The sequence below is a fragment of the Xyrauchen texanus genome, chromosome 6 (assembly GCF_025860055.1).
Source record: "Xyrauchen texanus isolate HMW12.3.18 chromosome 6, RBS_HiC_50CHRs, whole genome shotgun sequence".
Taxonomy (NCBI): Eukaryota; Metazoa; Chordata; class Actinopteri; order Cypriniformes; family Catostomidae; genus Xyrauchen; species Xyrauchen texanus.
Genome location: NC_068281.1, coordinates 27,173,045 through 27,200,955, shown reverse-complemented (window position 1 = coordinate 27,200,955; position 27,911 = coordinate 27,173,045). Strand labels below are relative to the sequence as shown.

Here is a 27,911-nt window from a genome sequence, read left to right as displayed (position 1 = left end):
ACACGCACACGCACACAAGCGTTGGTGCAGCTATCCTTATGAGGACTCTCCATAGACATAATTATTTTTATACTGTACAAACTACAGATTCTATCCCCTAACCATCATAAAAAACTTTCTGCATTTTAAAATTTTCAATAAAACATTGTTTGGTATGTTTTTCCCAACCGATTTACCTTATGGGGACCCTAGATATGTCCTCATAAACCGCATTTATAGCATAACACCCTTGCAAATACCAGTTTGTAACCTATATAAAAAAAGTCCATGTAAACCACCTAAACACACACACACACACACACACACACACACACACACACGCCTTGGTAAGCCTACACATAGAAATACACACTAGCAACTTTAGTCGAATATGTACATCTATGGACAACAGGCTATATATAAATATAAAAGTCAAGAGTCAAGCCCAGCTTGCAAAGCACATCAATGACACTGAATGGCTGTCTATGGTTAGTTGCCTGGTCAGTCACCAAACAACTGAAAAGAAAACTGATATCCCAGTGGACTGGTGTAGCTTTGAGCACAGGTATGTGAAAACCTGCAGTTGCTGTAATGGTTGTTTGAGGTGATCTTGTATGATGAGGATGCATCTTTAGATGGACAGCATGGCAGAGTTTGAAATCTCACAACACTCACCCCTCAACTACTGTCCATCCCCCATAATTGAAGTGTTGAAGTAAATCTCCATAATGAAAGTAAGAAAGTCATCTATTTTTTTTTTTTTTTTTTTTTTAAAGTTTTCCATAACCTCCCTAGATTAGTGGAGGAAGTGGATTGGCAGTGTAAAGATAAAGAGAGATGTATCTACATCTTGATACCCTCTTGCTGGCTGAGCATGGACAGAGACTTCTTCACACGTAGCGCGGTGAGGCGGGCTGCTCCGTTGGCGTACCAGCATTCCCTCATGATCTTAGCCATCACACGCAGGGCCTGTAGGCAAGGGGAATTCAGTTGTTATCACAGATAAACTTACTGTATCAATACAGGTTTCCTGATTCAATTCCATTTCACAAGCTCTCGATTCGAAATGTTACATATCGGTCTGCATTCATGGTGTGTGAGTTACCCATGCCATGGGCACTGACACACCCCTGGCCCATTCAGACATTGGCTTTTGGACTTGACACTGATAACAGCTTGGATTGCCCTTTTCCTCTTTGGCCCAGATAACATGACTGCTTTGCTTTTCAAAAACGTTTTGAAATGTGGACTCTTCAGACCAAAAAACACAGTTCCACTGTTCTACTTTCCATCTAAGATGAGAAAGAGCCCAGAGAAGTTGGCAGCTTTTCTGGACAGTGTTGATGTATGGCTTCTGCTTTGCATAGTTTAGTTTTAACTTGCATCTGTGAATGCAGTGAGTGGTATTGACTAACAAAGGTTTACTGAAGTTATCCCAAGCCCATGTTCATAATATCCATTACAGATGGATGCCGTTTTTAAGACAGTGATGTCTGAGGGATCAGAGATCACAAGCATTCAGAAGTGGTTTTCGCCTTGACTTTTAAGCACCAAGATTTGACCAGATTCCTTGAAACTTTTAACTATGTATTGTTTACTGTAGAGGGTGAAATGCCCAAAATATTTCCTATCTGTGTTTGGGGAACATTGTTCTCAAAGTGCTGGATTATTTGCTGAAGTATCAATTGGCAAATTGTCAAATCTCTAATGATCATTGCTCTTGAAGGACTAGGCGGTTTTTGCAGGCTCCCTATATACTATTACACAATTACCTCACCTGGTTAACATCTCCTTTTTCCCACTGGCTTGTTATTTCAACTCGTCAAATTGTTATTAACAAAACTAAATATTTTCAAAATTCAAATAGTCAATGGGTTGCCTGAATGACTAGTTGACTTATTCGTCTTAAGGAAGCATGGTTTCAGGTTTACTTTCCATTTATCGGACTTAAGGTGCGGTCACACAACACTTCACACTCCATTCAAATATATCCGAAGACCGGAAATGCAAGCTCATATAGAGAAATTTCACATTCCTCTGTATACAAAAATTTAAGTTTGGTGCACTCTGACCTAAGAATCTGGATGATGAGAGGACGTGTGACCAATTGAAGATGGAAATATCAAACACTGAACACTTGGATCAACACAAAGAATACCTATTTTAAGTTGCATGTTTTTATTGTTGCAGGAAAGTGAGTAGACAGTATATTTTAACATGTTAGTATAATTTTATTTGTGATTTATTATATTAAGCCCTCTTGCGTGGCATCATATCCTGGTCTGTTGCAGTGTCAGGAATAATTTTGCATACTTAATGTTTTCCTACTTTTATAACTTCAGCAAATGTACAGTATGCATTCCTTCTTGCAGCATTTTAATTCAAAGGGAAATAACTGTAAAGCCAAGACTTGAAAGAACTCATAGCCTTCAATCTCTTGTGAAAACCCTCAACATGGGTTTGTTTGATGGGCTTCTATTCAAGGATCCACAATACAGAGAGCATGAAGCATCTGCTGTGGCATTCTTGCCTCCTTTTCATCCAGGATCACTGTCTAGACAGCTCATTCTATTACACTCTACAAACCCATGCTTATATACAAACTTGGAAAAGCTTAAACTCAAGAGCTCACTTAACAAATGAAACAATCTATTGGCAAAGTAAAATTAATACAAAGTAGGTTAATGTATACAGCTCTTTGAGAGAGTGAGGTATGAGAATTAGGTCACGTTGGAATTCCACTGATGATTGGTGGGGGAAAAAGATTTAATTTCCATTTTATTTGTGTGTATTCAATAGGGATTACCAGGAGTTCTTGAGTACTTGGAAATTACAGCAAATGATCAATCATGAAAATACAATAATTGCATTGACATGATTTTCTTTCTTTTTTTGTGGTATTTTCTGCCTTTATTATATAGAAAAGAGGAAAGGGAAACAGGGGGAAAAAAACCAGGAAAGTTTTAATAAACAGCATCTTGGATTGTATTAATTTAGGACTCCTTGTCGGTGTCCCTCATAGTAAGAAAAGAATAGGGTATTTTTTGACATTCTATAAATCAATTTTAAAAACTATCAGCCTTTCCCACCGTATTAGTTATCAGTATCAAGAAAATCCACAATTGGTTTACCTCTATTTCAAACCAATAAAAAAAATAAACAACTACACACAAATGTGTCAAAAAGAGGCCTTGTTTATAATTAATTTGAGTACTCAGGTAGGCAAACTGACCAAAATGCCCATCCAAAGGATTTAATCCAACATGTCAGCTTATTTTTTGCTCCCCCTCCCCCTCCTTAAAAAGGCTGGGAAAAAACGACAACAGCCATTTAATAATGGCCTGCATTGCAATCAAAAGTGTCTTTTACTTCGGCATGCTGTGCCTGCTCTGCAAACAGATAGTTGGATTAGGATCTTTTTATGACTCAAATTGGGTGTAATCTAATTCTTCCTCTACAGCAATGAAAAGCACATCAAGAGAAAACAAAACAATAAGTGCCACCTCATCTTATGCTTATGGAGTAGAACAACTAAATAAAGAAATGACAGAGAACATTAATAGAAGGGAATACGATGCAGATGAAGAAAATGAAAATGTGCTGTTTCGAGGGAATGTATCATCTACAAACAAAGAGGTGCATACCTCACAGCTCTGCCACCTGTTAGGGATGTTGACACGAAGCTTCTGGTCACAAACCACTCGCTTCATGTCCTCTACTGATGGGTCAGATGGAACAAGGTCATAGTAGGGATGTTGGTAGTCCTCATGGATGCCTGAGAGGAGAATGTATCCCACCAGAGCACACATTTTAATGCCGTGTATTTTTGACACAGTTTTGTTATTTCAAACCATTACCATAATACATTTACATACAGTGGTGTCCATACATCTGTTACTACACTGATCAAAATCATATAAATAAGATTTATATAAAGCTAAAGGGGGGCATAAAACACTCGGAAATCAATTCTGAAATTCCTTTTAATCTCAATTCCTTTTTTCATTATATTATGTTTGTTTATCAGATAAAAAAAATTGTTGAGTCAACCATTATCCCTCTTAACCCCCATTAAGGTTGGACTGTTGGCCCCACTGCACTTAACTAAACCCATTTCAAGTATTGTTGCACTATCATCATGCAACTGACCTGAGAATTAATCTTTTAATATAGTCATTATCACAATTTGTAGGGGCAACCAATGGCTTACCTCCAATTGAACACCTGCGGGCAATCTCCCAGAATACCAGACCCAAGGCATAGATGTCTGCCCTTTTAAAAGACTCAAAATGCTTCATGTTAATAGTGTCATCCAGTACCTCAGGGGCCATATACCTGTGAACATGAGAGAATACATCAGATGTGTATGACATTTAATTGACTCTGGGCCTCTTGGTGACCTGAAATGGTGGCTGATTTAGAAAATGGGGGTCTTGTGGGCTAGACATTGAGGTTTATTTTGGAAACAGAGAAGAGTGAGCAAACCACATTCCAGAAAGCCCTAGAGGGACAAAAGGCTGTGAGGGAGGTGCACTCTGACATTCAGAACTCACATATGGTTATCATCAGAGCAGGGGAAATTAGCAAGTATATATTGCAGTACATGTATGTGGGTGTCACAGCCAGTCACTGTGCCAGCCCAGGAGCAGTGTGGACAAAAAAGTGTGTGTGTATGTGGTATCCAGGGGGCACAGAGAAGGATGGGCGCACCACTGAGAGCCATTCGATGTAGATTAGATGTGATACTCTCCTGTGGTGACAACACTAGAAGTGGCATCCTTGCAGTACTGTGCTTCTCCCCATTCACCATCAGCACACACATACCACTCAGCCAGAACTTGTTAGTACCGGTGGGGGAAAAGAAACTGCTTGCCCTATGCATAGCAATTCTTTCTAAACTGATTCTGAATCACCCCACAAAATGTCTTAATCTAAAAGTTATTATTAAAATATTTTTGAAAAGGCATACAGGGAACAAGATACAGTATTACAAATACAGATAAGTGCCAGGTAGTTTGCAACACTGCAAAAACAGCAAGAGCACATCTTCTGATGCAATTATATAATGAATAATGGTGTATTAACAGTGTTTTTCATGTAAGGAAAATATGTGGGAGTCTTCATATATTTTTACCAGCCAAGCACAAAAAGGTTGAATAGGCTTTATATTATGACATTTTATTATGAAGAGTTTAAATAACAAGATACTACGTTATTATACCTGCCCATCATATTTCTTTCGGGAAGTCAGGACAGACATATTTTATTAAAAGTCAACTTCACACTAGCTGAAATTTCCGCAGTATTTTCTATGTAAGATTAATTTACATAATCGCTGGCCAGTTAGTCTGCCAGCTGGAGGTCATTAATGTTGCTGAATTAATGGCTCTAACAACTAGAAAAGAACTAGTAGCTCAGTCGCTGGGATGGGCTCTAATGGACACGTCAAGTGAACAATGAGCTTCTAAATTCAGTCTATTACATTTATTTATGCCTACATGTTTCTCCTGTTGTTAAATTGTCATGAAACACAAAACATAATTTTTTTTTTAGATATTAAAAGTTATGTACATGTTTAACAACATTGAGAACAATGACAGCACTCATTATGTTAGCAATACTAAAGGGAAAGTGGTGAGCCATTTCATCCTTTCGGTTTAAATCCAAAGTTAAAGCATGTGAGGTATTTGTGTTAAGAATTAGATGTGATTGGTTAGAGAATGTTTCTAAGTCAGCAACATACTTGATGAGAAGGAACGCTTTAATCCAATCAATGGGCGGACTTTTGCATGAGATAGCATTACAGTGGAGAATTCAAAATCACTGAACCGTGACAGCGGGTTCAGCCCGGCGCAAGTTAACAACACTCGCGGAACAGACACAAGAGCCAACTTTTGCACTAAACACCTAGGTGAGATCAAAATCACTCGCCAGAACGGACAGCAGTCCGATGTTGAAGTCAGCGAGGTTGAAATACTGGATAACTTTACACAGACAAGGTTAGTAAGCCATTTTACCACACAACAGTCATGTTTACACGTTTTATGTTTAAGTACCGTCGCGTTACTTTTAAAACTGTGTAGAAAATCAATAGAGTTAAACTTGTATTAAATCTATAACATTCATAAATATCTATGAATTTATAGTCTCTAAGCATTCCTGGTTTTGGTGGAAAATCCTGCTTTCACTTCCTTCTCAAAAATTTGAACAAAATATCAAAATCTTTGATTTGATTTACACATTAAACTTTTTCCCCAAGACCGACAACCAATGCAACACTAATATTCACAGGCACACAGAGCTCTCAGCTCAGGCAAACACTATTCAGTCATATGGTTCTGCGCTGGCGTACAAACATGGGTGAGAGTGTGTCTGCCGACTGGTTCTGGATATCTTTCACTGTGAATGGTGCTGAGGAATGTATTAGTAACCTCTTGGTGCCCACTCTGTGGTTGGGTGCAATATCTATGGTGTCTGTGGCAGAGTCGTGGCGCACAGCCAAGCCTAGGTCAGCGATGCAGCAGGTTCCATTCTTCTTCACCAGGATGTTTTTAGATTTCAGATCACGATGGGCAATGGCAGGCTTACCTGAGGAACAGATTCAGATTGTTTCAGACAGTTCACAGTCTGAAACAAGATGGATCATCAAACAATTTTCAAAATCGAACACCTCTGATTAATATGAGGGGATGTCAAGTGATTGTCCGCAGTGGCAAGCAATAGATCTTCTCTTTGCTCAAACCAGCAAGACATTTTGTTGATTACTTTGCTTCTATTTCTGCTGCTCCAAACTAGGTAGCCCTGCCCACAGTGAAATCGTATTGGTCCAAATCCTACTCCACATAGTTATTAAACATCAAATATGTTCTGATTTGCTGTGATTTAGCACAAGGTAAATAATTGTCATGCCTGGTTTGGAGTGTAACAGCATATTTAACAGAGTAAAAGGAAAGTAATGTCTGTAGTGTGACTCACCCTGAGTGCCCACAATCTCCATATGCAGATGAGCCAGGCCACTAGCGCCAGACAGAGAGAGCTTGATCATGCCCTCCACAGTGACTGTGTACCTGTTCAGGTAGTCAAAGAGTGAGCCGTGCTCATGGTAATCAGAAACCAGCCACAGCTGAGTCCACGTGCCATTATCTGAGATGCACACAAAGAAACCACTTAATGCCTTGTGGTTCGATGAATAATAGGGTTTAACTGCCAAGAATATTCTCAACCATGACTTTGCTTTAAAGTTCATTATATAAAATGTTTGGCAGCTTTTCAGCTACATTTCTGGCAAAATATAACTTCATTAATCTTGCTGAATGATGGTTGAGCTGTTATTGAGATCAATACTGCATACGTAGAGACAAATCTTAGGACAAATGTTAAAAGTAAAATAAACTGATTTCTTGAAAGTAGGGTGGCTGATGGCCAATTTATGTGACCTGCATTCCATCATTAGACCCAGAAACAGAATTTTATGCATTGAATTAAAAAAAGTTATAGCTTTATAATGACATAATTCCTGATTTTCTGAGATATAATGATTTAAATGTTGGCTGAGACTGGGTCAAAATGTGTTTCCGTATATGATATTACATAGTTTAACTCTTTTTATAGAGTTAAAAATTGCCAAGACAATTTGTCAATTTTGGTACAGATAAATAGGCTGAATAAAGGCCCTCTGCGTGGGTTTGTTTACATTTGAATTTGGAGTTTTTGATTCTGTCAATGTACATCTATGGGATTTTTATGAGTTTTGATCAGCCACTGTGGGCAAACTGTAATTCCGATCAGTCAAAGATAGCATAGAAACCCATGTCAAAACAGTCTGAAAAAACAAGTTGTCAGTTGTCAGTACTGTAGATTCTATTTCTTTTTTTCAATTTAAAAAATAAATAAATATTTTATAATTTCTTCTCCCAATTTGGAATGCTCAATTCCCACTACTTAGCAGGTCCTCATGGTGGCGCGGTTACTCACCTCAATTCTGGTGGAGGAGTACAAGTCTCTGTTGCCTCTGCTTCTCAATCCATGCATTTTATCACATGGCTCAATGTGCAAGACTCCGCAAGGAGGCTCATGCTACTCTCCGCTATCCACGCACAACTTGCCACTTGCCCCATTGAGAGAGAGAACCCCTAATCGTGCCCACAAGGAGGTTACCCCATGTGACTCTACCCTCCCTAGCAATGGGGACAATTTGGTTGCTTAGGAGACCTGGCTGGAGTCACTCAGCAAACCCTGGATTCGAACTAGTCAGCATCAAATCTCGCTGAGCTACCCAGGCCCAAGTACTGTAGATGTTGATATAACAAGGGTTGCTACCACTTTTATTAATTGGCCAGGCAGAGACGGTTATGAGCTGATACCAATAGATCTCAACCTCGCCAAATATTGTATGATTTATGACCTGACAGATACAGTATATCGTCTATCACTAATGTAAAACATTACAGACATAGTAGAATTAACTGTTTGCAAACTAATATCATTATATATAATAACACTCTCCTATACATATTGTTGCCTTGATGGTCTATCACACTTAACAGTACTGAACTGCTTTTCCTGACTTTGCGGTCTGACCTTTGTTGTCTGCAGCAATAAAACCCAGGATGTTTTCATGACGAAGCATGACGGTCTGGTAGATCTCTGCCTCCCGGAACCAAGAGCGCTCCTCTCTGGAGGAGAAGATCTTCACTGCCACCTCCTCTCCACGCCAGCGGCCCCTCCACACCTCTCCAAAACGGCCCTTCCCTATACTCTCCTGCAGGATGATGGTCCTGGCAATGGTCCTTTGTACAAGCAGTGGCAAACCTGTAAAAGACAAAAAGCTGTACTTAAACTATGCACAAGATTTGATACAAGATTATGACAGACATCCAGGAGCTTCTGATGCACAGCCAAGTACAGTATTTCTCAGCGTAGACAGAACAATGCTGTAATGACAGTATCTTTTATGTCCTGGACTGAAGACAAAGCCTAAAGTGATTTGGAGAAAAGCATATAATGTACGGAAACATTAAACTTTTACAGATCCCCAAATGTTCCCAAGGGCTTTTGAAAACGCAGTTATCAAAATGAAATTGGCTTGAGCTTTCTCAGGGTTTATGATGGGTATCAGAGAGCAATGAGGGTAATTTGAAAATTAAAGTAACTTTGCATTATAAGTGACATAAAAACCATTACTACTGGAGAAAGTAAAAATACAAACAATGATGAGCCAAGGCAATAGAACGATCAGAGGTTGTGCTACAAATAATCATTATCAGTCACTTTGGACTGGGTTGTACATTTTCCATTATGCTCCATTTTTATCTGTCATTAAATATGGTAACACTTGGCATTTTAATCTGACATCACAAGAAATAAATATGTGATAGGCACTCTTGTATACTTATCGAGCTCTGTGTTGTGGGTTCTTGGCTTTTTCATTTACTTAGCTCTCACAATTTGAAAAACAACATAAAATCGTTTGAACTGGACTACACTTCTCTCATTCTCTCCTCTAATCCACTGTTATGTCTCTCTATATTTAAAGTAAATGTATGCATTTGGTAGATGCTTTTATCTAAAGGGACTTTAGTCTTTAGACTGCATTCAAGGCATAGATTTCACAGGCTCTTCCAGCCTATTTTTCCCAGGGGTGCTTTTAAGACTTATTTTCCCACTTTTCTCCACTTCTAATTCATGTTAGCACCGTTTACTGGTGTGACATTTCTAAAATAGAGGAATGCAAAACACCAGGTAGCATGTTTTTTAATCTGTCAAAATGATAGAAAGCAAAAAAATTAAATAAATATATAATCAGTTTTAATAAATTAAAGTGTTTGGATAATGCACACAACTTATGAGTATGATCTGTTAAATATGTGCTGGCTTTACCTGAGCCTGATCCAGAAGTGGTCATGTCATAGATGAGGTCCTTCAGTGTGGTGCTATCAGCAAGGAAGGGGTGGTCCACTCTGGGGTCTTCCTCACTTGGCACACGGTGGTGGATTATGAAACCTTTATGGCAAATGTAGAGGAGCAGCACTAGCACAAAGCTCAGTACACAGATGGGTACCGCGATCATTGCAGCCAGGGCCACGGGACTCAGGGACTGGGGTTTCGCATCAGGGAGCTCTGAGAAACAGCAAAGCGATGAGCTTTAGACTTTTAAAATACATGAAAAAAATGTCCTGAAAAAAGATTGAACTAACACTTTTAAAGTTAATTCAGTAGCATTTGTGGCATAATATTGACCACAAAAATGAACTTTGAGTTGCCCCTCCTATTCTTAAAATAAAAAAATAAAAAAACAAGTGAGACACTTACAATGGAAGTGAATAGGAGCCCATTTTTGGAGGGTTTAAAAAGCACTTACATTACATTACATCTTCTATTAAAACTAATTTATTATTTGAGCTGTAAAGTTATGTAATTGTCATTTTTACAGTCAGTTTAGGGTTTACAGTTTGATGACATTACATTGTCATGGCAACAAAGTTGGCTAAAATTGGCTATACATTTATACACAAGGTTAGTAAGTGATTTTTTCACACTAAAATCATGTTTACATGTATATTGTTTACGTCTTGTGGCTATACTTGTGAAACACTGAGCATTTTAACACTCAAAAATTGGCCTCCATTTACTTCCATTGTAAGTGCCTCACTGTAAACCAGGTTTTTCAAAATACATTTTTGTTGTAATTAATATTATGCCACAAATGCTGTCTATAGAGCATAACTTGTATTGAACCTGGAATATAAGTGTATATACGGTAGAGACTTTGTAAGTTTGGGCAAAAACAACAACAACAGATCTTGCTAAATTTGATAATAATAAACACAGCAGGGTGTTCAGACTTTGAAAGTCAACTCTTCTTACATAAAAAAAAGCACTGAGCTTAAGTCTGAGGGCTTAAAACCTTTATTGGGTAGAAAAGTTAGAAAAGAAAAGTGATAAAATTACTATGTAATGAAGCTGAAATAGAAACCATATGAAAAGGATAATACAGAGAAACAAAATCGGACACATTTGACTTTAAAAAGCCCACCGCACTCTTTAAATTAAGTTAAGAGAATGCCATGTGACTAATGTTCTGATACGAGATAGGACTATCAATTTACAGCACCTTCCTTCCTGCCAGAGTTTATCCAGTCATGCTAACGCAGGTCATTGACAGTCATCATATCATTATGGTCACCTTAGCCATTTGATTTAACACCAACATAATGAAATAGTTCAACCAAAAAACCAAACAAACAAACACACACAAAAAAAACAATAAAATGTCACATTCAGTGCATCACTCCAAAATGTCCAACCATGCAACTTTTGCATGACAAGTCGTTTAAAGGCATATGATGACTTTGCATGGTGAACAGACCACAATTTAATTCTTTATTCACTCTCAAATTAAATCAAACATCAACTGATGTATACGGAGCTCAAATCAAATACAGTGATACGTCAACAGCGGCTATAATCCTTTACTCTTATTGTTATTATAATTTATTACATGGCTCACTGGAATACTCAATTCTGATTGGTCGATAGCAGCATCTAGCAGTCTGATATTGCTCAGTAACAATCTGGGTATTGCAAGCCATCATTCCTGCTTCTCGGATCACTGTGCAATCCATGCAAGCTAAGCTTATAAAATAATTTTTTACTCAAATCAATGTTTCTTGTGCATTTATTTATTTGGCAAATAGGCTTGTAATAAACATACACAATGAGCAGTCATACATTTATTAATTACAAAAAAAAACATCAACGTATCTCTGATGCAAACCGGAGGTTGATTTCAGCTGTTATAGGCTGAATAATGAGGAGTGAGATTATCATTTTCACAAAATAAACACCAACAGATCTCCGACGCAAACATTATGCACATTTTTAAATTCACTAGTTCATTTTAAATGGTCCAGTGTAATAAGTGAATATCTATCTCAATTACTATTTTAAGTTTAGGAAAAAGTTGCATGCATCTTAAATATATGTGACCAATAAGATGGCGTTAATGTTTTTGTTTTTTTATCGTTATTATGTCTGTCAATGTCAGTGTGCTTTGTGTCCACCTCTAGAAAATGTGGTTGGTAATATTAAACACAATTCTCTGTAGGGTGGAATGTTGTTATGGACCATAAGTGACACGGACAGGTTAAGCCGATGTGCACGGTCTCCAGGATGTGAGTGGGGTCTGAGTTTAGTCTGAAAAGCTCAATTTTAGGGTGGTAGCAGCCACCCCGTGCCACCCTTCTGGCCTGCCCTTGGTGCCTCTCCCTTGTGATTGGTGCGTAATTTGTTAAGTATTTGATTGATAAATGGTGTTCATAAAGGACATTTGTGTTTGTTATCTTCCCTGTAGACTATTTAGTGCTTCTCGTGTATTTAGTTTGCAGGATCAACTCTGCTGCTTTGTTCTCTCTCAAGGTGAGATGCATGTTTGCTTTTTATTCTTGCACCTATTATTAGGCTGAAGTGCTTTGATGTGGTGGGCTTCGTGTATGGTAGGCTTTTATTTGGGCTTTAGTGGGGTGGTTTATAAATGGTTTCAATTTTATGTTTTAAGTGTATTCATAATAAATTTGTCATTCCAGGTGCAGTGTGGCCCTGTATAACACTAGCTGCTGTTTCTTCACATCTGTTCCAGTATGCCGTTTCATCAGAGTTGCTTCATTGTTTTTGTCAAACTTGTTGCAATACACTTGTCTTGTATCTGCATTGTACAGTGCAAAACATTAAAAGATGGTGAAAAAACAAAATCTCATTATAAATAATAGAAGTGTGTACTGTATGTTATTCGAGAAATTAAAACCCAATAGGTGCATACATCGAAAAAATATTTCATAATGAATGCTTGAGCCAAATAAGAGTGATCTCTAAGGATTTGGGCTCAGGTGTATTCAATAAGATAAGATCCAGATCATGTTTCATGATAAAGTTGGAAACTGTGCTATAAAAGTAACTTAACTTACAAATTACACTTACATTTGCTCTGGAGCTGTCAATTTTACAACAATATCATTAGCACAATTAGGTTAAAGAATATATGACTATCATATAGGCATACAACTTGAACTCAAACGGTCAACACTTGTCGTAGCTGAAGAATTATGCCTGAGCGAAGTATTCATTTATTAATACATTACAGTGCAAGTTATACATACAATTTACAATCTTTAGAATGTGTAAGTGTTTAAGACAGAACATGCAGTTGCACTGAACACATGAATACCAGTGACGTTTTAGCACAGTGTGTGGACTTTTCAGACGGTCTGTTATGCACCATAAGTGAAAAATGTATAAATATTTAACTTAAATTAAACTTTACCCCACCATTATTAAAATATTATTATGCAGTCATAATGCATTGATGTTTTGATTAAATATAATTTGTTTGGTCTATGATGTGGGGTCACTGAACTCATTGGGATGGAAAATGAGAAAACCATTCTACCACTCAAATTTAGGGGGGGTCCATGCCTATTGACATGGGGGAACTTCCCCACACCCACACACCCACACACCCCCACCTTAGAACTGCCCCTGCAGACTACATCAGTCAAAATGAATTCACAAGTTTTCTTTCAATGGGAATATCTGGCTCGACCTAATGAAAAAATGACTTGGAGAACAAAGCTGGCTTTAAAGAGCAGAGCACTTATGTCCCCACTGTCACTAAGAAATGCATAGTATGAGAGCTATATATTTTTTATACAACTGCCCTATCTGTGACGTAAAAGGCAGTGTTCACTCCAAGGTTTTCAGACTAGCGTAGGACACGGTGCATCTTTCGTATACATAAGAGACATGAAAATGCATCGACACGATTGTTCTTGTGTATGTGTGCTGAAGGTCACCACAGAAAATAATTTAATCAAGCTGATGTACAGCCAAAGGGAACTCAGGATTTGGATGCCCGACTCTGCGCAATACACACTACGTGCAAGAACCTATAATCAGCCCTCAAAGTCATTTTAAAAGCATTCATCTTAGATGCCAAACCACATGTACCAAATACAAATGCATACTTTCTGGCAGGCCCGGATTACCCAATGGGCATTATGGGCACGGGCCCAGGGGCCCATGCGCACTTGGGGCCCAAGCGAGGGAAAGATTTTTTATTTTTTTTTCATTTCCGAAAACGGAGCGTATATTTGCACTACGTGCCGGCCCGGTGCCTGTCTTTTTAGCAAAAAGACGCTCGACACAAAATAACTACTGTAGCGTAAGGCGTGAGGTGCATGATGGTAGCTTTTGACGCGTTCGGCCAGAGTTCGAATCCGCCTTTTGCCGAACTCGCTCTTCTCCCTTTTCCCAACACATGCAGGTACTTAGGCCCTACTGCTGGTGGTGACACGTACGCGTGCATTTGAGCAACACTGGCAACAAAACTAGCACTAGTGTAATTGCTAAATAAGTTAATTGCATCACAGGAAGAGGAGAGGGGGAGAGAGACAAAGAGCGGCAGCCCCTGTAGAGCCGAGGAGTAGAGGACAGGAGAGGAAGAGAGAGACAGACAGGAAAGCTACATTAATGGGTGTGTGTACGTGTTTGTGTGTTAATTATGGAAGAATTTGATTCATATAACTGGATTGGTAAAGGTGAGGCACTATGTGCTTGCATATGCCAGCTAGTTGCTCGCTATAGGTGTTACCAGCAAATAGTATCCAAAAATTCAAAAGCTTGATTGTGTGGGTGGGGTGGGGGGCCCTACAAGACATTGTGCCCAGGGGCCTCTGAATTCTTAATCCGGGCCTGCTTTCTGGTATAGAGCGGTATAAAATCTCATTCATTTTCTCCAAACCTAAAGTGAGCTCAGAGGTTGTTAATAAGTGGTATGTGCTTCTGTTGAAGCAATCAGTCTGTGTTATTTCAACTTAATAAAAAGAAACAACAAAGACAGCTAAGAAAGTGGGCGGGCATTGTTACACCCTAAGCTTGTACAAAGTTAAAGAGAAACACAAACTCTCTTGACAAACAAGCCCACTCAAAGGTCATTGTAATCGTATTCTCTCACCTTTGAAGGTGATGAGTCTCTCACCTGGGATGACTTTTGGGTTCTTGTTGCACATGTGGGTGTTGCAGCAGTGTGGATGCATGCCATGGTTGTAGGGGGCACACTGGAAGGGCCTGTCTGGAGGGAGGAGATGATCCTGCTCTATGCAGGAAGCCTCATGTGTCACAATCTGTCCGGCAGACTTCGAGACGAAAGCAAAGCACATGCCAGTTGTGTTACACGTCCTATTTAAACACCGCTCACAATAACACAGCAGTGCTGAATCAGAGGGGAGAGAGGGAGAAAGAGATTCTAGGTTAGAAATATAACACTTCTTAAAAGGAATAGTTCACCCAAAAATAAACATTATTTATTTCATCATTTACTCCTCTGCATGTTGTTCTAAACCAGTATAACTTTTTCATCCCTAGATCACAAAAAGAGATGTTAGGCAGAATGTTATTCTCAGTCACCTCACCATTCACTTTTATTGTATGGAAAAAGATGCAATGAAAGAGAATGGTGACTGTGGCTAACATGAAACAATTTATGCAAATTTATTATGAATACATTTAAAAAATAAAGCAGAAACCATTTATAAACCACCCCAATAAAGCCCAAATAAATGCCTTAACTTCAATGCTGATAGAACACTGAAACTCAACAGTTCAAATTACAATGCATGTTTACAAATTCACATGTCTCACAAATACAAACTTGAGGACTCACTGTATATACAGTATTTGGAAGATTCCAGGCATTTGGCAGCCTGTGGTTATACTGTACTTCTCAAATGGTACTCAATAAGTGGCAATTAGACCAGATGAGGTGAGGTGAAGTGGGTGAAAAGTGTAGGATAAGAGTCTATGTGCTGGAATTCAGGTTACACAGGAAGGAGAGACAGGCTGCATTGCTCTCAGTCGGTCTGAGCCATTTCAGACACTGTATGAAACCTAATGCTGCTGAGATGCAACAAGGATAAACCTGAGAGACCGGAGAGGCCAAACCCCTACCAGACGCTAAACCACAGGCCACAATTAAGTGAATGTGGGAATTCAGGGCGTCTAGACAACTGAAAACTGAAATAAAACCTGAGAGATGCAGTACACATGTTTGCCTCAGGGTGAAAACAACTATGTGAGTTCTTTCAGGGTGAGACAGAGAGTGAGATACAGTTGAAGTCAGATTACATACACTTAGGTTGAAGTCATTAAAAATACATGTTTAACCACTCCACAGATTTAATATTAGCACACTATTAGGGCTTCCGCCGACCAAAGATTTTCCTAGTTTACTAGTAGTCATTAGTCGACTAGTTATTGCACGCTTATGATATTAATTTAATTACTTAAATATTTTTTTTGGGGGGAGCATCCGAAAATGGTTTGAGTTCCAAGGCTGAGAAAGAATATTATAAGTAACATTCCTAATGCTGTTCTAAATTAAAGAGAAATACTAAACCTTTATTGAGCCTTTATATAATTTTTACAAATAAGTAGTTACATTTATTTTTATACTTTTACTTTAGTACATTTTAAGAATTGTAACTGTACTTTTAAAGTGCTATTTCCCCACCACTTCTGTTCACCAATTCCCTGTCATGATTTTATTTTGATCTATCAACGTGATTGACTAGAGAGAGTCTCGTGACTCCTGTCAAATCAAATCAGATGTAAAAAACTTGAACAGCAGCTGCAGATCTGGCGCCATCTGTTATGGATGCCTCAAGCACAGTTCAACACCTGAATATCACGGCTGCACCTGGAAGGATTTTTCACAATGAAAAATACTTGACTCTGTCATGTGAGTTTAACTTGCTCAAGCCAGATATCAGCATTAATCCTGCCTCTAATTTGAAGAAACATATCAAGGAAAATGTCATATTTCTGCTTACTAGATTCTGTGTGTCTATAACATAGCCTGTAATTTATCTATTTATCACTGAGATTATTGGGCTGCTGCGAGAGATTAATGCTGTTATGCTTGAGTAACGAGGCAGACGAGGAAATGCGGATCCAAACGCAGCTTGAACTTTATTAGACGAACCAAAACAGGAAAACACAAAGGAACAACCCACGATGGGGAAATTAAACATAAAATAGTAAACTACACACGACGTGAGCAAAACAGGGGACTCGAGGAGGAAACACACACCGGGTTGACATCAAACATACCAACAAACATTACTAACATTCAGCGATCGACAGGGACTGAACAAACAGGCAGGGTATAAATACAAGACAGGACCAATGAACAACTAGAACTCAAAATGACATGATGAGGTGATGACCAGAAACCAATGGGAAACTAACGAGGACAGGTGAGAACAATGAACAATGAACACAATGGCTAACAAGACTATGGAGGTACAAAAGGTTCAAAAGTGAAAACTATGGAGTGACGAAAGTATCAAAATGGAAGACAAAAGGGAAACAGTAAAACAGGACAAGGTCATACGTTACAAATGCAATGTTATCAGGGCTGGGCAATAAAACTATCAAGAAAAAAAGAAGAGAGAGAGAGAGAGAGAGAGAGATGTCCGCGATATCGATGATAATTTTTTTTTGTCATTTTCTACACTTAGCCTATATTGTACAACTACAACAGAGGTGTTCATTACATCGATCAGGACAGCAAGACCACCACTGTTTGGTTGACCTAGATAAAATATCGAATTTTAATTTCCTGACGTCTGTCTCTGCATGCTGTTTGATTGACAGGCGGCTAATGTTTGAGCACTATTGCGGTCAAATACACTTTAGAATTCCACCAACGCCCGTCTTGATGAGGCATTAAATGTAAACATAATTGGTTTGGTCTAAAGTGAATGTATGTTGTTGGACATCAAATGTTGGACTTGAAGTGTACATGCAACCAAATTGAGCACTGTCTAGTAGGCTATGTCATATGAAGTCTATTAATCAAACAACAATAACAAGGAAATGAGAAAACCACTCCCTGCTTGTGGCTGAATAACTTGAGTAGCTTTAAAAGTATTAATGTAATATAATACATTTCATAATAATATTTTTAATAATATTGTTAGTTTTTATTTTTATAATACTGAACCTGATGTAGCGATTGAGTTAATTTGTATAATAAATTACAAGGAAAGTATAAAGATGATAAAACAATTTATAATTATGCACAGCCTTTATCATGTTTTTCTAATGCCTGATAGAAAAGTATCAACCTTTGTAGAGCAATACTTCAGGCAAACATTCCACCCGTCACAAACTTCAGAAAATTGTGCATCATGCATTAGAATGAGAACACAATATTTCTGGGCTTAAAAGATATAAGAACTAAATCAATGTTGAACATTGTAACTCAAAAGGAGGACAATGTGGCCCCCATGTGCTACTTAAAGAAATAATTCATACAAAACTGAAAATTCTCTCATCATTTACTCACCCTCATGCCATCCCAGATGTGGATGACTTTCAGAACACAAATTAAGATTTTCAGATGAATTTTTCAGCTCTGGTCCATACAATACAAGTGAATGGATGCCAATATGTTGATGCTCCAAAAAGCACATAAAGGCATCATAAAAGTAGCCTAATCCAAGTGACTCCAGTGGTTAAATCCATGACTTCTGAAGTGATATGATAGGTGTGGGTGAGAAATAGATCAATATTTAAGTACATTTTTGTGAGAATTTATTCTCCCTGCCCAGTAGATGGCGATATGAATCACCAAAAACAAAAGAAGTGACAGTTTAAGTGGAGAGCAGGGAGGAGAATTTCAAGCAAACCCCCCACTACTTAATAGGTTCTCGTGGTGTTGCGATTACTAACCTCAATCTGTATTGGGTGGTGGAGGACAAGTTTCAGCTGCCTCCGCTTCTGAGACAGTCAATCCATCTTATCATGTGGCTCGATGTGCATAACACCACGAGACTCACAGCACGTGGAGGCTCATGCTATTCTCTGCGATCCACGCACAACTTTCCAAGTGCCCAATTGAGGGCAAGAACCACTAAATCACGATCACGAGGTAGTTACTCCATGTGACTCAACTAGGCCAATTTGCTTGCTTAGGAGACCTGGCTGGAGACATTCAGCACACCCTGAATTCGAACTCGTGACTCCAGGGGTGGTAGTTAGCGTCAATACTCGCTGAGCTACCCTACTTGCAAGCTTTATTCATATTTACCTTTTATCATTAGAAAATAAAGTTAAAAGTGACAGGGAACTGCTGAGTAGAGGCTGATAGAATACGTGCTTTAGAGATAGATAAATGAGCGATCCACAGGATGCTAGATTTGCTAATTTTTTTTTAGGTTTGTTTATTACATCTGTTTAAACGAGATATGCACATATTTGCAGATGGTATATTAAATAATTTTATTGATATTTGCCCTTTTATCATTTGCCAAGACAGTTAAATGTTACAGGGTACTGTTGAGGAGAGAGAGGGAGAAAGAAACAGGTGAAACAACGTGTCTGTTCTGATATGTGGATATGTGATTGTGTGAGTCTGCGATTTAGTGGTTGACCACTATTTACAGTGGATATAAAAAGTCTACACACCCCAGTTAAAATGCCAGGTTCTTGTGATGTAAAAGAATGAGACTAAGATACATCATGTCAGAACTTTTTCCACCTTTAATGTGACCTATAACGTGAACAATTCAATTGAAAAACAAACTGAAATCTTTTTGAAAAAAAAAAAAAAATACAAACACTCACAATAACCTGGTTGCATAAGTTTGCACACCTTTAAACTAATACTTTGTTGAAGCACCTTTTGATTTTATTACTGCACTCAGTCTTTTTGGGTAGGAGTCTATTAGCATGGCATATCTTGACCTGGCAATATTTACTCACTCTTCTTTGCAAAAGTGCTCCAAATATGTCAGATTGCGAAGACATCTCCTGTGCACAGCCCTCTTCAGATCACCCCACAGATGTTCAATTGGATTCAGGTCTGGGCTCTGGCTGGGCCATTCCAAAACATTAATCTTCTTCTGGTGAAGCCATGCTTTTGTGGATTTGGATGTGCACTTTGGGTCGTTGTCGTGCTGAAAGGTGAACTTCCTCTTCATCTTCAGCTTTCTAACAGACGCCTGAGGGTTTTCTGCCAAAATTGCCTGGTATTTGGAACTGTTCATAATTCCCTCCACCCTGACAAAGGCCCCAGTTCCAGCTGAAGAAAAACAGCCCCAAAGCATGATGCTGCCACCACCATGCTTCACTGTGGGTATGCTGTTCTTTGGGTGATGTGCAGTGTTATTTTTGCACCAAACATACTTTTGGAATTATGGCCCAAAAGTTCAACCTTGTTTTCATCAGACCATAACACATTTTCCCACATGCTTTTGGGAGACTTGATGTTTGTTTTTGCAAACTTCAGCCAGGCTTGGATGTTTTTCTTTGTAAGAAAAGGCTTCCATCTTGCCACCCTACCCCATAGCCCATTCATATGAAGAATACAGGAGATTATTGTCACATGTAGCACACAGCCAGTACTTGCCAGAAATTCCTGCAGTTCCTTTAATGTTGCTGTAGGCCTCATGGAAGACTCCCTGACCAGTTTTCTTCTTGTCTTTTCATAAATTTTGGAGGGACGTACAGTTCTTGGTAATGTCTCTGTTGTGCCATATTTTCTCCACTTGATGATGACTGTCTTCACTGTGTTCCAAGTTCTTTGGAAATTCTTTTGTACCCTTCTCCTGACTGATATCTTTCAACAATGAGATCCCTCTGATGCTTTGGAAGCTCTCTGCAGACCATGGTTTTTGCTCTGAGATGCAACTAAGAAAATGTCAGGAAAATCCTAATAGAACAGCTGAACTTTATTTGTGATTAATCGAGAAGGGTCTGGCTGCAGACTTGCACTCTCAGACTTGCACGCTCAGACACAAGCGCTTCCGCTAATGTAATGAGCTGTGCTGAACTGAACTGAGATGCAAGGTCGAATGACCGAATATTGCATGTATTTTACAGTACGTATTTTACAAAAAATGTAGACATTAAAACAGGACGGGACGGTCCAAACGCTATTGAACTACACTGGGTTCAATGTGCAAACCATGTAATAGCACTGTATTAAATAGTTTCCTTTATGTATTTAATACCGTGAGTGGTTGTTAGGCATAACATTAATTTATTTTTATTTGTATCAGAGATAAAAAAGTAGCGTATATTAAGGTAAAATGTAAAAATCTTATCATGTAACGAAAAAGCATATATATATATATATATATATATATATATATATATAATGTTTACTGAAACGATTTTTGAATGATCTGTTCTCAATCCGACACAGCCAGTCTTTGTTTAAAGTAAACAGAGTTAGACTGACAGGCATTAGCTCGTTTTGTTCAGTAATAATAATAATAATAAAATTGTCATTTTGCAGCCAATTCAGAAAATTGTACCAGCGATTTACATTATTTAAACTTTTAACAAGTCAATAGTTTACGCTGAAGCGGAAGCGCTAGTGTCTGAGCGTGCAAGTGACGTCACTTGCAGCGGAAGCGCTCGTGTCTGAGCGTGCAAGTCTGAGAGTGCAAGTCTGCAGCCAGACGCTATTGGATTAATCAGTCACACTTTAAATGATGGCAGGTGTGAAATGACTTCTATTTAACATGAGTTTGAATGTGATTGGTTAATTCTGAACACAGCCACATCCCCAGTTATAAGAGGGTGTGCACACTTATGCAACCAGGTTATTGTAAGGTTTTTCATTTTAATTTTTCCCCCACGAAGATTTCAGTTTGTTTTTCAACTGAATTGTTCACATTAAAAGTGGAAAAAGTTCTGACATGATTTATATTTGTCTCATTCTTTTACATCACAAAAACCTGGCATTTTAACAGGGGTGTGTAGACTTTTTATATCCACTGTAAATGTACTTTTATATGCCTCCCACATCGGTGTAGCGGCTGTTTGAATGTACAGAAACAGTATACCGTTTCTTGCTGTTAAGGACGTCTTTTTACGCCCTGAATGAAGAACTAAGAAGAACTTCTACGGAAGTATATCAAGGCCTTTAGGGAGTGGTTTTATTCAAATACACATTCCTGTTGACTGTATTATGTCATTTACACCTAAAAATGACAACTTGCTTTTGTTGCCACCCAGTGGATATTTTACCTCAACAAAAATTGCAATTTTGGCCACTGGGAACGATTTCAGCAGCAGAACTTTTGGCCTTCTGTTGCCGATTTCACAGTGTGATCAGTCTGACTCCTCTCACTGTACAATTATAAATCCTTCTAAATTTTGGGAACATTTGTGTGTTAATGTATATAATTATTTAAAAGGAATTGCAATACAATACAATGAGTAATAACTGAGAGTACAGGCACTTACATCAGTACTTGACTTAACTCAAGCAGGAAAGCACAAACCATTTTTTTTTAATACCACAGGAAATGGTAATGAAACCAAACAAAACAAAAGTATAAACAGATAGATTTAAAGCAGACATTTTTTAAATAACTGGAGGTACCTAACCTGAAAAACACTCATACACATCTTGTGTTGGGAGCAGCCAGTCATTTTGAAACATGGCCTATGATGTCTTGCGACGTCATGTAATTTATGTAACAGTAGAAAGCAGACAGGAAACAAAGAGGTAGGAAATAGCCAAACTCAAACTTGGGTTGCCTGTTGAACACTGGAGGCCTGGCCAGAAAATAGCCTATTTTTTTTTTACAACACTCAGTCTTGGGGAAATACATTAGCTAGAGCAGGGGTGCCCACACTTTTTGGCATGATGATCTACTTTTAAATGACCAACTCAATAAGATCTACCAACTAAAAAAACAGTTTCATTTAAAAAAAATAATAAATGCTTGTTGGGACTACTGCATGTATCCCTACATGGAATTCATCTTCAAATTAATTTAAAAAAATAAAATAATGTTCAATGTTGATATCATCCAGTTTTAACACTAAACCAAAAACACCTACATCACAATAGATTACAATAGACAGGGCATTTACCTTATTCTGATGACTTGCACTGAATAGAATCAGACAGTTCTGCATAATCAGGGCAGTAGCTGCTGGTAGCTAGTCTCAAACACTGCTAGCTTTGCAATTTCACGCTCTATTCTCAGAAGCCCTTGGAGGGCGCGAACCTAGTTGTCATGGCAACTGAATAAACAAAAATCTCACCTGGTCAAAATTTACTAGTCAAGTTCAAGTCAGACAGAAAACTAAAAGAAGGAAAGACATTATATTTATTTTTATAAAAATTTAACGAAAGCACATTTAAATTTTGTGCGATCTACCAGCATTGCCTTTGCGATCGACTGGTAGATCGCGATCAACGTATTGGGCACCCCTGAACTAGAGCTTCTGCTCATAACCTGAAAAATACACCTGCGTCTTCATCACCCTTCTTTATTTGTCACTGGCGAGTGATGCGATTTGGGCTTTGCCTTTTAGTCAGTACTATCCCTAACCATGTAATAACATACCATCCTAGCACCGCAGGCAACCATCACCATACAATGTGTCAGAGCAGCACATGCACTTCCTAAATGGCCAGTTCTCTGATGGCTATGGCATGTAGCATTTTTGTGCAGAAATAAGCAATTATGGAATTGTTACTTCATAATTACAAATTATTCGTATTACTCACAAGTAATTACTCATTACTCAAAAGTAATTACATTACTTCCCAGAAAAAAGTAAAGATACTTCTTTTCCACCTCACAGAGGATACATTAAGGCCATTCTCTAGCTTTGAATGTATTTCCTTAGTCATAAACACATTCAGCTTGTCTGGAAAAGAGAGTCAGACCTAAGCTGCCAAGTTTGGAGAACATTACACAGTTAAAGCTCCACTTCCAAATCAGTCACCTACTGTGTGACACATTTTAGAAGAGTGTGGCCAAGGGAGCAACACAACACCACCAATTTAATCAAGATTACCAAAACAAACAGACACTCAATCCTAAACCATATGACAGAAGACAAACAATCAAGAAGGAAATGTGATTATATTTTCAGGGCCCTATAAAATCCAAAATTATCTATTTTATTAATTCCATTGTATTTTAATTTTTTTCCAGAATGTCATATTTTCAAATGTAATCAAATTTTATCATCACATGAGTGTCCATTTAAATGAATAAAAATAAAGCAATTATTTTTCAACAAAAAATAGATTTTTGTTTAATCAAATGAATTGCTTCTAATCAGGTTGTCATGGCTCAACCTTGTGCAAACCCACATCCTTTTGCGAGGACATTGTGTTTTGTCTTTGCTATATGCTATGCATAATTGAATTTCACTTAAATCAGCTGATCTCAGTTCAGGACAATCTAGGCTGTCAGTAAAGGGTTAAACTATTGATGCATCGAATCATGGGAGAAAGCAACATGGAGTCAATCACAGCAGAGTTTGTCTTTGGTAGAAACACCAAAAAAACTACAGAGTCTCTAGTTTCATCTGACATGCCATTTTGACATTTTGAGTGATTTATCAGAAAGCTGCATGGTGACACATTGACCACTGATGTGGACCATAGGCCAATTTTTTCCCTTAGATATCCTACATTACAGAGCATGATCACAGAATCAACGGGTTCATCCAAAAGCTGAAAAATATTCCTTTCAGAGGCTTTATATGAAGTTAGGATGAAAATAAGGTGCATTTCAAACTGTTCTGAGACCAGTAAAGACACACAGCACACTGGAGGCTAAGTCATTCACTAAATTAGGAGCAAGGGATAATTCTATAGCATTCCTTTGCAGCTAAGTGCATTCTCTCTAAAATTTGAGTCAAAAGTTCAGTTTCAGGCTGCAGATGATGTTTGGACCACTCGACATGGTTGGCAGACGTGGGACAATGGTAACCAGTACAGATTAATTTTGACATGATTGGATGATGCTGGCCATTACTTTATTAGAATCAGATTATCAGAATTAATTATGCTAATTTCTGATTGGTAAAATGCTTCAGCACTGGCTATCTCTTGTTTGTTTGACTTTGCAAAATGAGGACTTTGAGATTTTATTGTCAAAGTAGAAAGAAACCATTGAAAAATAAGTCAAATAATTGTATTTAGAGTTTTTTTTCCTTGCACTTTTCCCCATACACATTGTTCCAAAGCAACTTTACAGAAATCAGAATGCTGTAAACTTAATAAAAAGCATCTGTTAAATTACTGAATGTTAAGTTAAAAGACTTGTGCAGCTTCATTCATTATAACAGGGGTGATCACCTACCAGAGATAAGATGTGTGCTACAGTTGTTAGTACTAGGGATGTATCAATCCAATACCTGGATCGGTATAGGCTCCGATACTGATGTTTTTAAACGGAACGGTATCGCTCTGCCGAGCCTGATCCAAATCCGATACTGTGTGTTAGTACAGTCAAGCTCAAAACATGACATAAAAGAACCATTAAAACACCATTAAAGCAGTTCATATGACCTGTGCATTTTATTCAAAGCCACTTGAAGACGTGCGATAGCTCTGTGAATCACAAAAGGCTGTGTTTAATAAGTAAATATATATAGCATGTGCAGTGCCAGGTTTAAAAAGTGCATGATTTAAATACATTACTGTTGTATTTAAAATTAAGTCAATAATAATAATAATAATAACAATTAATTATTATTATTGTCATCATTATTATTTGTTTACAATTGATAACGATATTTAAGTTCAATGGGTTCCAATAAATAACTGTGAATGAAAAGTGGTCTGATGTCTTACAACTAAATTGAACAAAAAAACAGAGATCTGAATCCTTTAAAGTCCAGATGCAAGTTGAAACATTTTTGGGAAAAAAAAATAAAAAATAAAATAAAAAAGACAAAAATAAAACACTGGTTTCTTTTCTGTTGAAGAGTGGAATTACTGTTAATTTTGCTGCTACATTATCCAGTATACTAGCTAATAATAAAGTGTTTCTTAATAAGCTATACATTTATATTGAAATAATGTGTAGTTTGATGTTTGTGTTTCTTTACATATAAAAGAGCACACCCAATTAGTTCCACACAATAATGTAAAGATATTCTAAACTGATTATGCAAAAAACAACACTGGGATCGGCCGATACTGAGATTTCCGATTTCGGAATCGGAGGAGAAAAGTGGTATCGGTGCAAACCTAATTGTGTTAATGATTAAAAGCATTGAGCACAGCTGCAGGCAGGCAGGATCCTAACAGGAATAACAGTGTGGTGTCATAGCTCTGGATTTGTAGGTTTTAAACATATAACCAATGTGTTCATTTAGTTTGATTACAAATTATAATAGCATTGATCAGCATTATTAAGGAAGATTGTGGTTGCGGATTATTGTCTATAGAGGTGGAATAAAGCAGTTGGTAGATCTGAAACGTTTTCAATCAAACTCACTTTATGCTCAGGCATACATTTTGTTTTGAACTCTTTATCAAACAATATTGAAAAATGTACTTAGTTTAAAAATAGACTCTTTTTTTTAATGCAACTTTTAAACGTATTTTAAAAGTGTATCCCGTATAATGATGCATACATGTATGACTTTGGGATAAGCCCCGGATGTCCGATGTCCACTGTCCACTGAAGGGAGTGCAGACGTGAATATAGGATGTTTCCTTCTCTGAGTATCCCAGCGTGTGAATTGAGGCCATCACAGCTTAATGTGTGCATGAAACGTGTTACACAAGAATAAACAGAACATGTATTCACCCATTGTTGCTTAATATAACAAAAACTTAATTATTAGGTAAAAGCGTTTGCTTGCTCAAACCTATGTCGTTGTATTATGACAGATCCACAAACACACTAAGCAACCAGTACGAATACGAAAGTACAAGTCTCGTCGTGTTATTTGTTTTACATCCCAATGCATTTGAATCAGACGTGTTGTTCTACGAGGTTTCAAAGTAAACGCAATGAGTGCAAAAATGTGACTAAGGAAAGGCGTAACAATTTTGTTTGTCTTTATTATGGAGTTGCACCCATAGATCTTCAGTCACATTCGATTCACTTAACTGAAGATAATCGATGCAATCTTTCAGTTATCTGAGCACTGATATATTGATAAGAATAGCACGTACTGGCATTTGTAATGCACAGAAACACTCTGAAATGACACTGCAACTCTCGTAACATAGGAAACTAATTTCCTGTCAGTTCACATAACTTAACAGAATACAGATGACAGATGTATCGATCGGATCTGGCGTTACAAAGAATCTGGCTGGGCTTTGTCCTTTGATTAATGAAAGAATAAGCGATGTTACGATAGGACAGTATTTAATGTCAGATCACGAAAACAAACATGTCCATCAACACAAACCAAGTGCCTTAGTCAAACAGGAGCTGATTGAAGGTAAAGTGCATCGATACTGTTCAGGTTCGCTAATGATAGCAAAGCTCGTTCAACAGTTTCAGATGACAGAACATTTGATCCAGAGGTTGTTATAAATTAAAAGGAGCTTTGAAGTATTGTAAATAAATACTGGCTCGCGATATCCAAACCTCGCGCCCTGCTCCGATAGCATGCACGAGCCACCACTCCATCTTTCTGTCCGAGAAACACACACACACACACACACACTCTTCTAGACTGTTGTGCGATGTGACAAATGCCACGGCTTAACATTAACATCGCTCAATATTAAACACTCATGTCGCCGAGGCTTCCTATGACCCGCGCCATATTTGAACACCCCCTTGATAGACTTATTCTGAAAAAGATGAAAAACTTGAGAAATGTAGACAGGGGGAAATTACAAAGTGTCTCAATTCCACGCACTTACCTCGCGCCTCCTGTGTTACGGTGCACACTAAGAAAGCCAACAGTAATGAACGGCATAGTAACGCTCCCACGTCCATTGCGACAGAGACTATTTCGTTTTTTTGACTGGTCGGTTTTTTTCTCTCACATTCAACTTGTCGGGTCTTTGCATTGAGAGGGAGCGTTCTCATTGGTCAATACGGAGAAGATGCCCCGCCCAAGATGATCATTTTCCTTTT

The 27,911-nt window shown here is 38.0% G+C and overlaps 1 protein-coding gene across 1 annotated transcript; it reads right to left on the bottom strand.

Annotated features, from left to right (window-relative positions):
* Window positions 1-43: 43 nt before the first annotated feature.
* Window positions 44-27,863, bottom strand: LOC127645686 (TGF-beta receptor type-1-like). Its single transcript, XM_052129363.1, has 9 exons — window positions 27,695-27,863; window positions 15,011-15,244; window positions 9,859-10,098; window positions 8,560-8,790; window positions 6,955-7,122; window positions 6,411-6,567; window positions 4,190-4,314; window positions 3,624-3,754; window positions 44-948 (listed from the first exon to the last, which is right to left on the bottom strand). Exons 1-9 carry the CDS (start codon window positions 27,861-27,863, stop codon window positions 823-825), a joined length of 1,581 nt encoding a protein of 526 aa, XP_051985323.1. The 3' UTR covers window positions 44-822.
* Window positions 27,864-27,911: the final 48 nt, after the last annotated feature.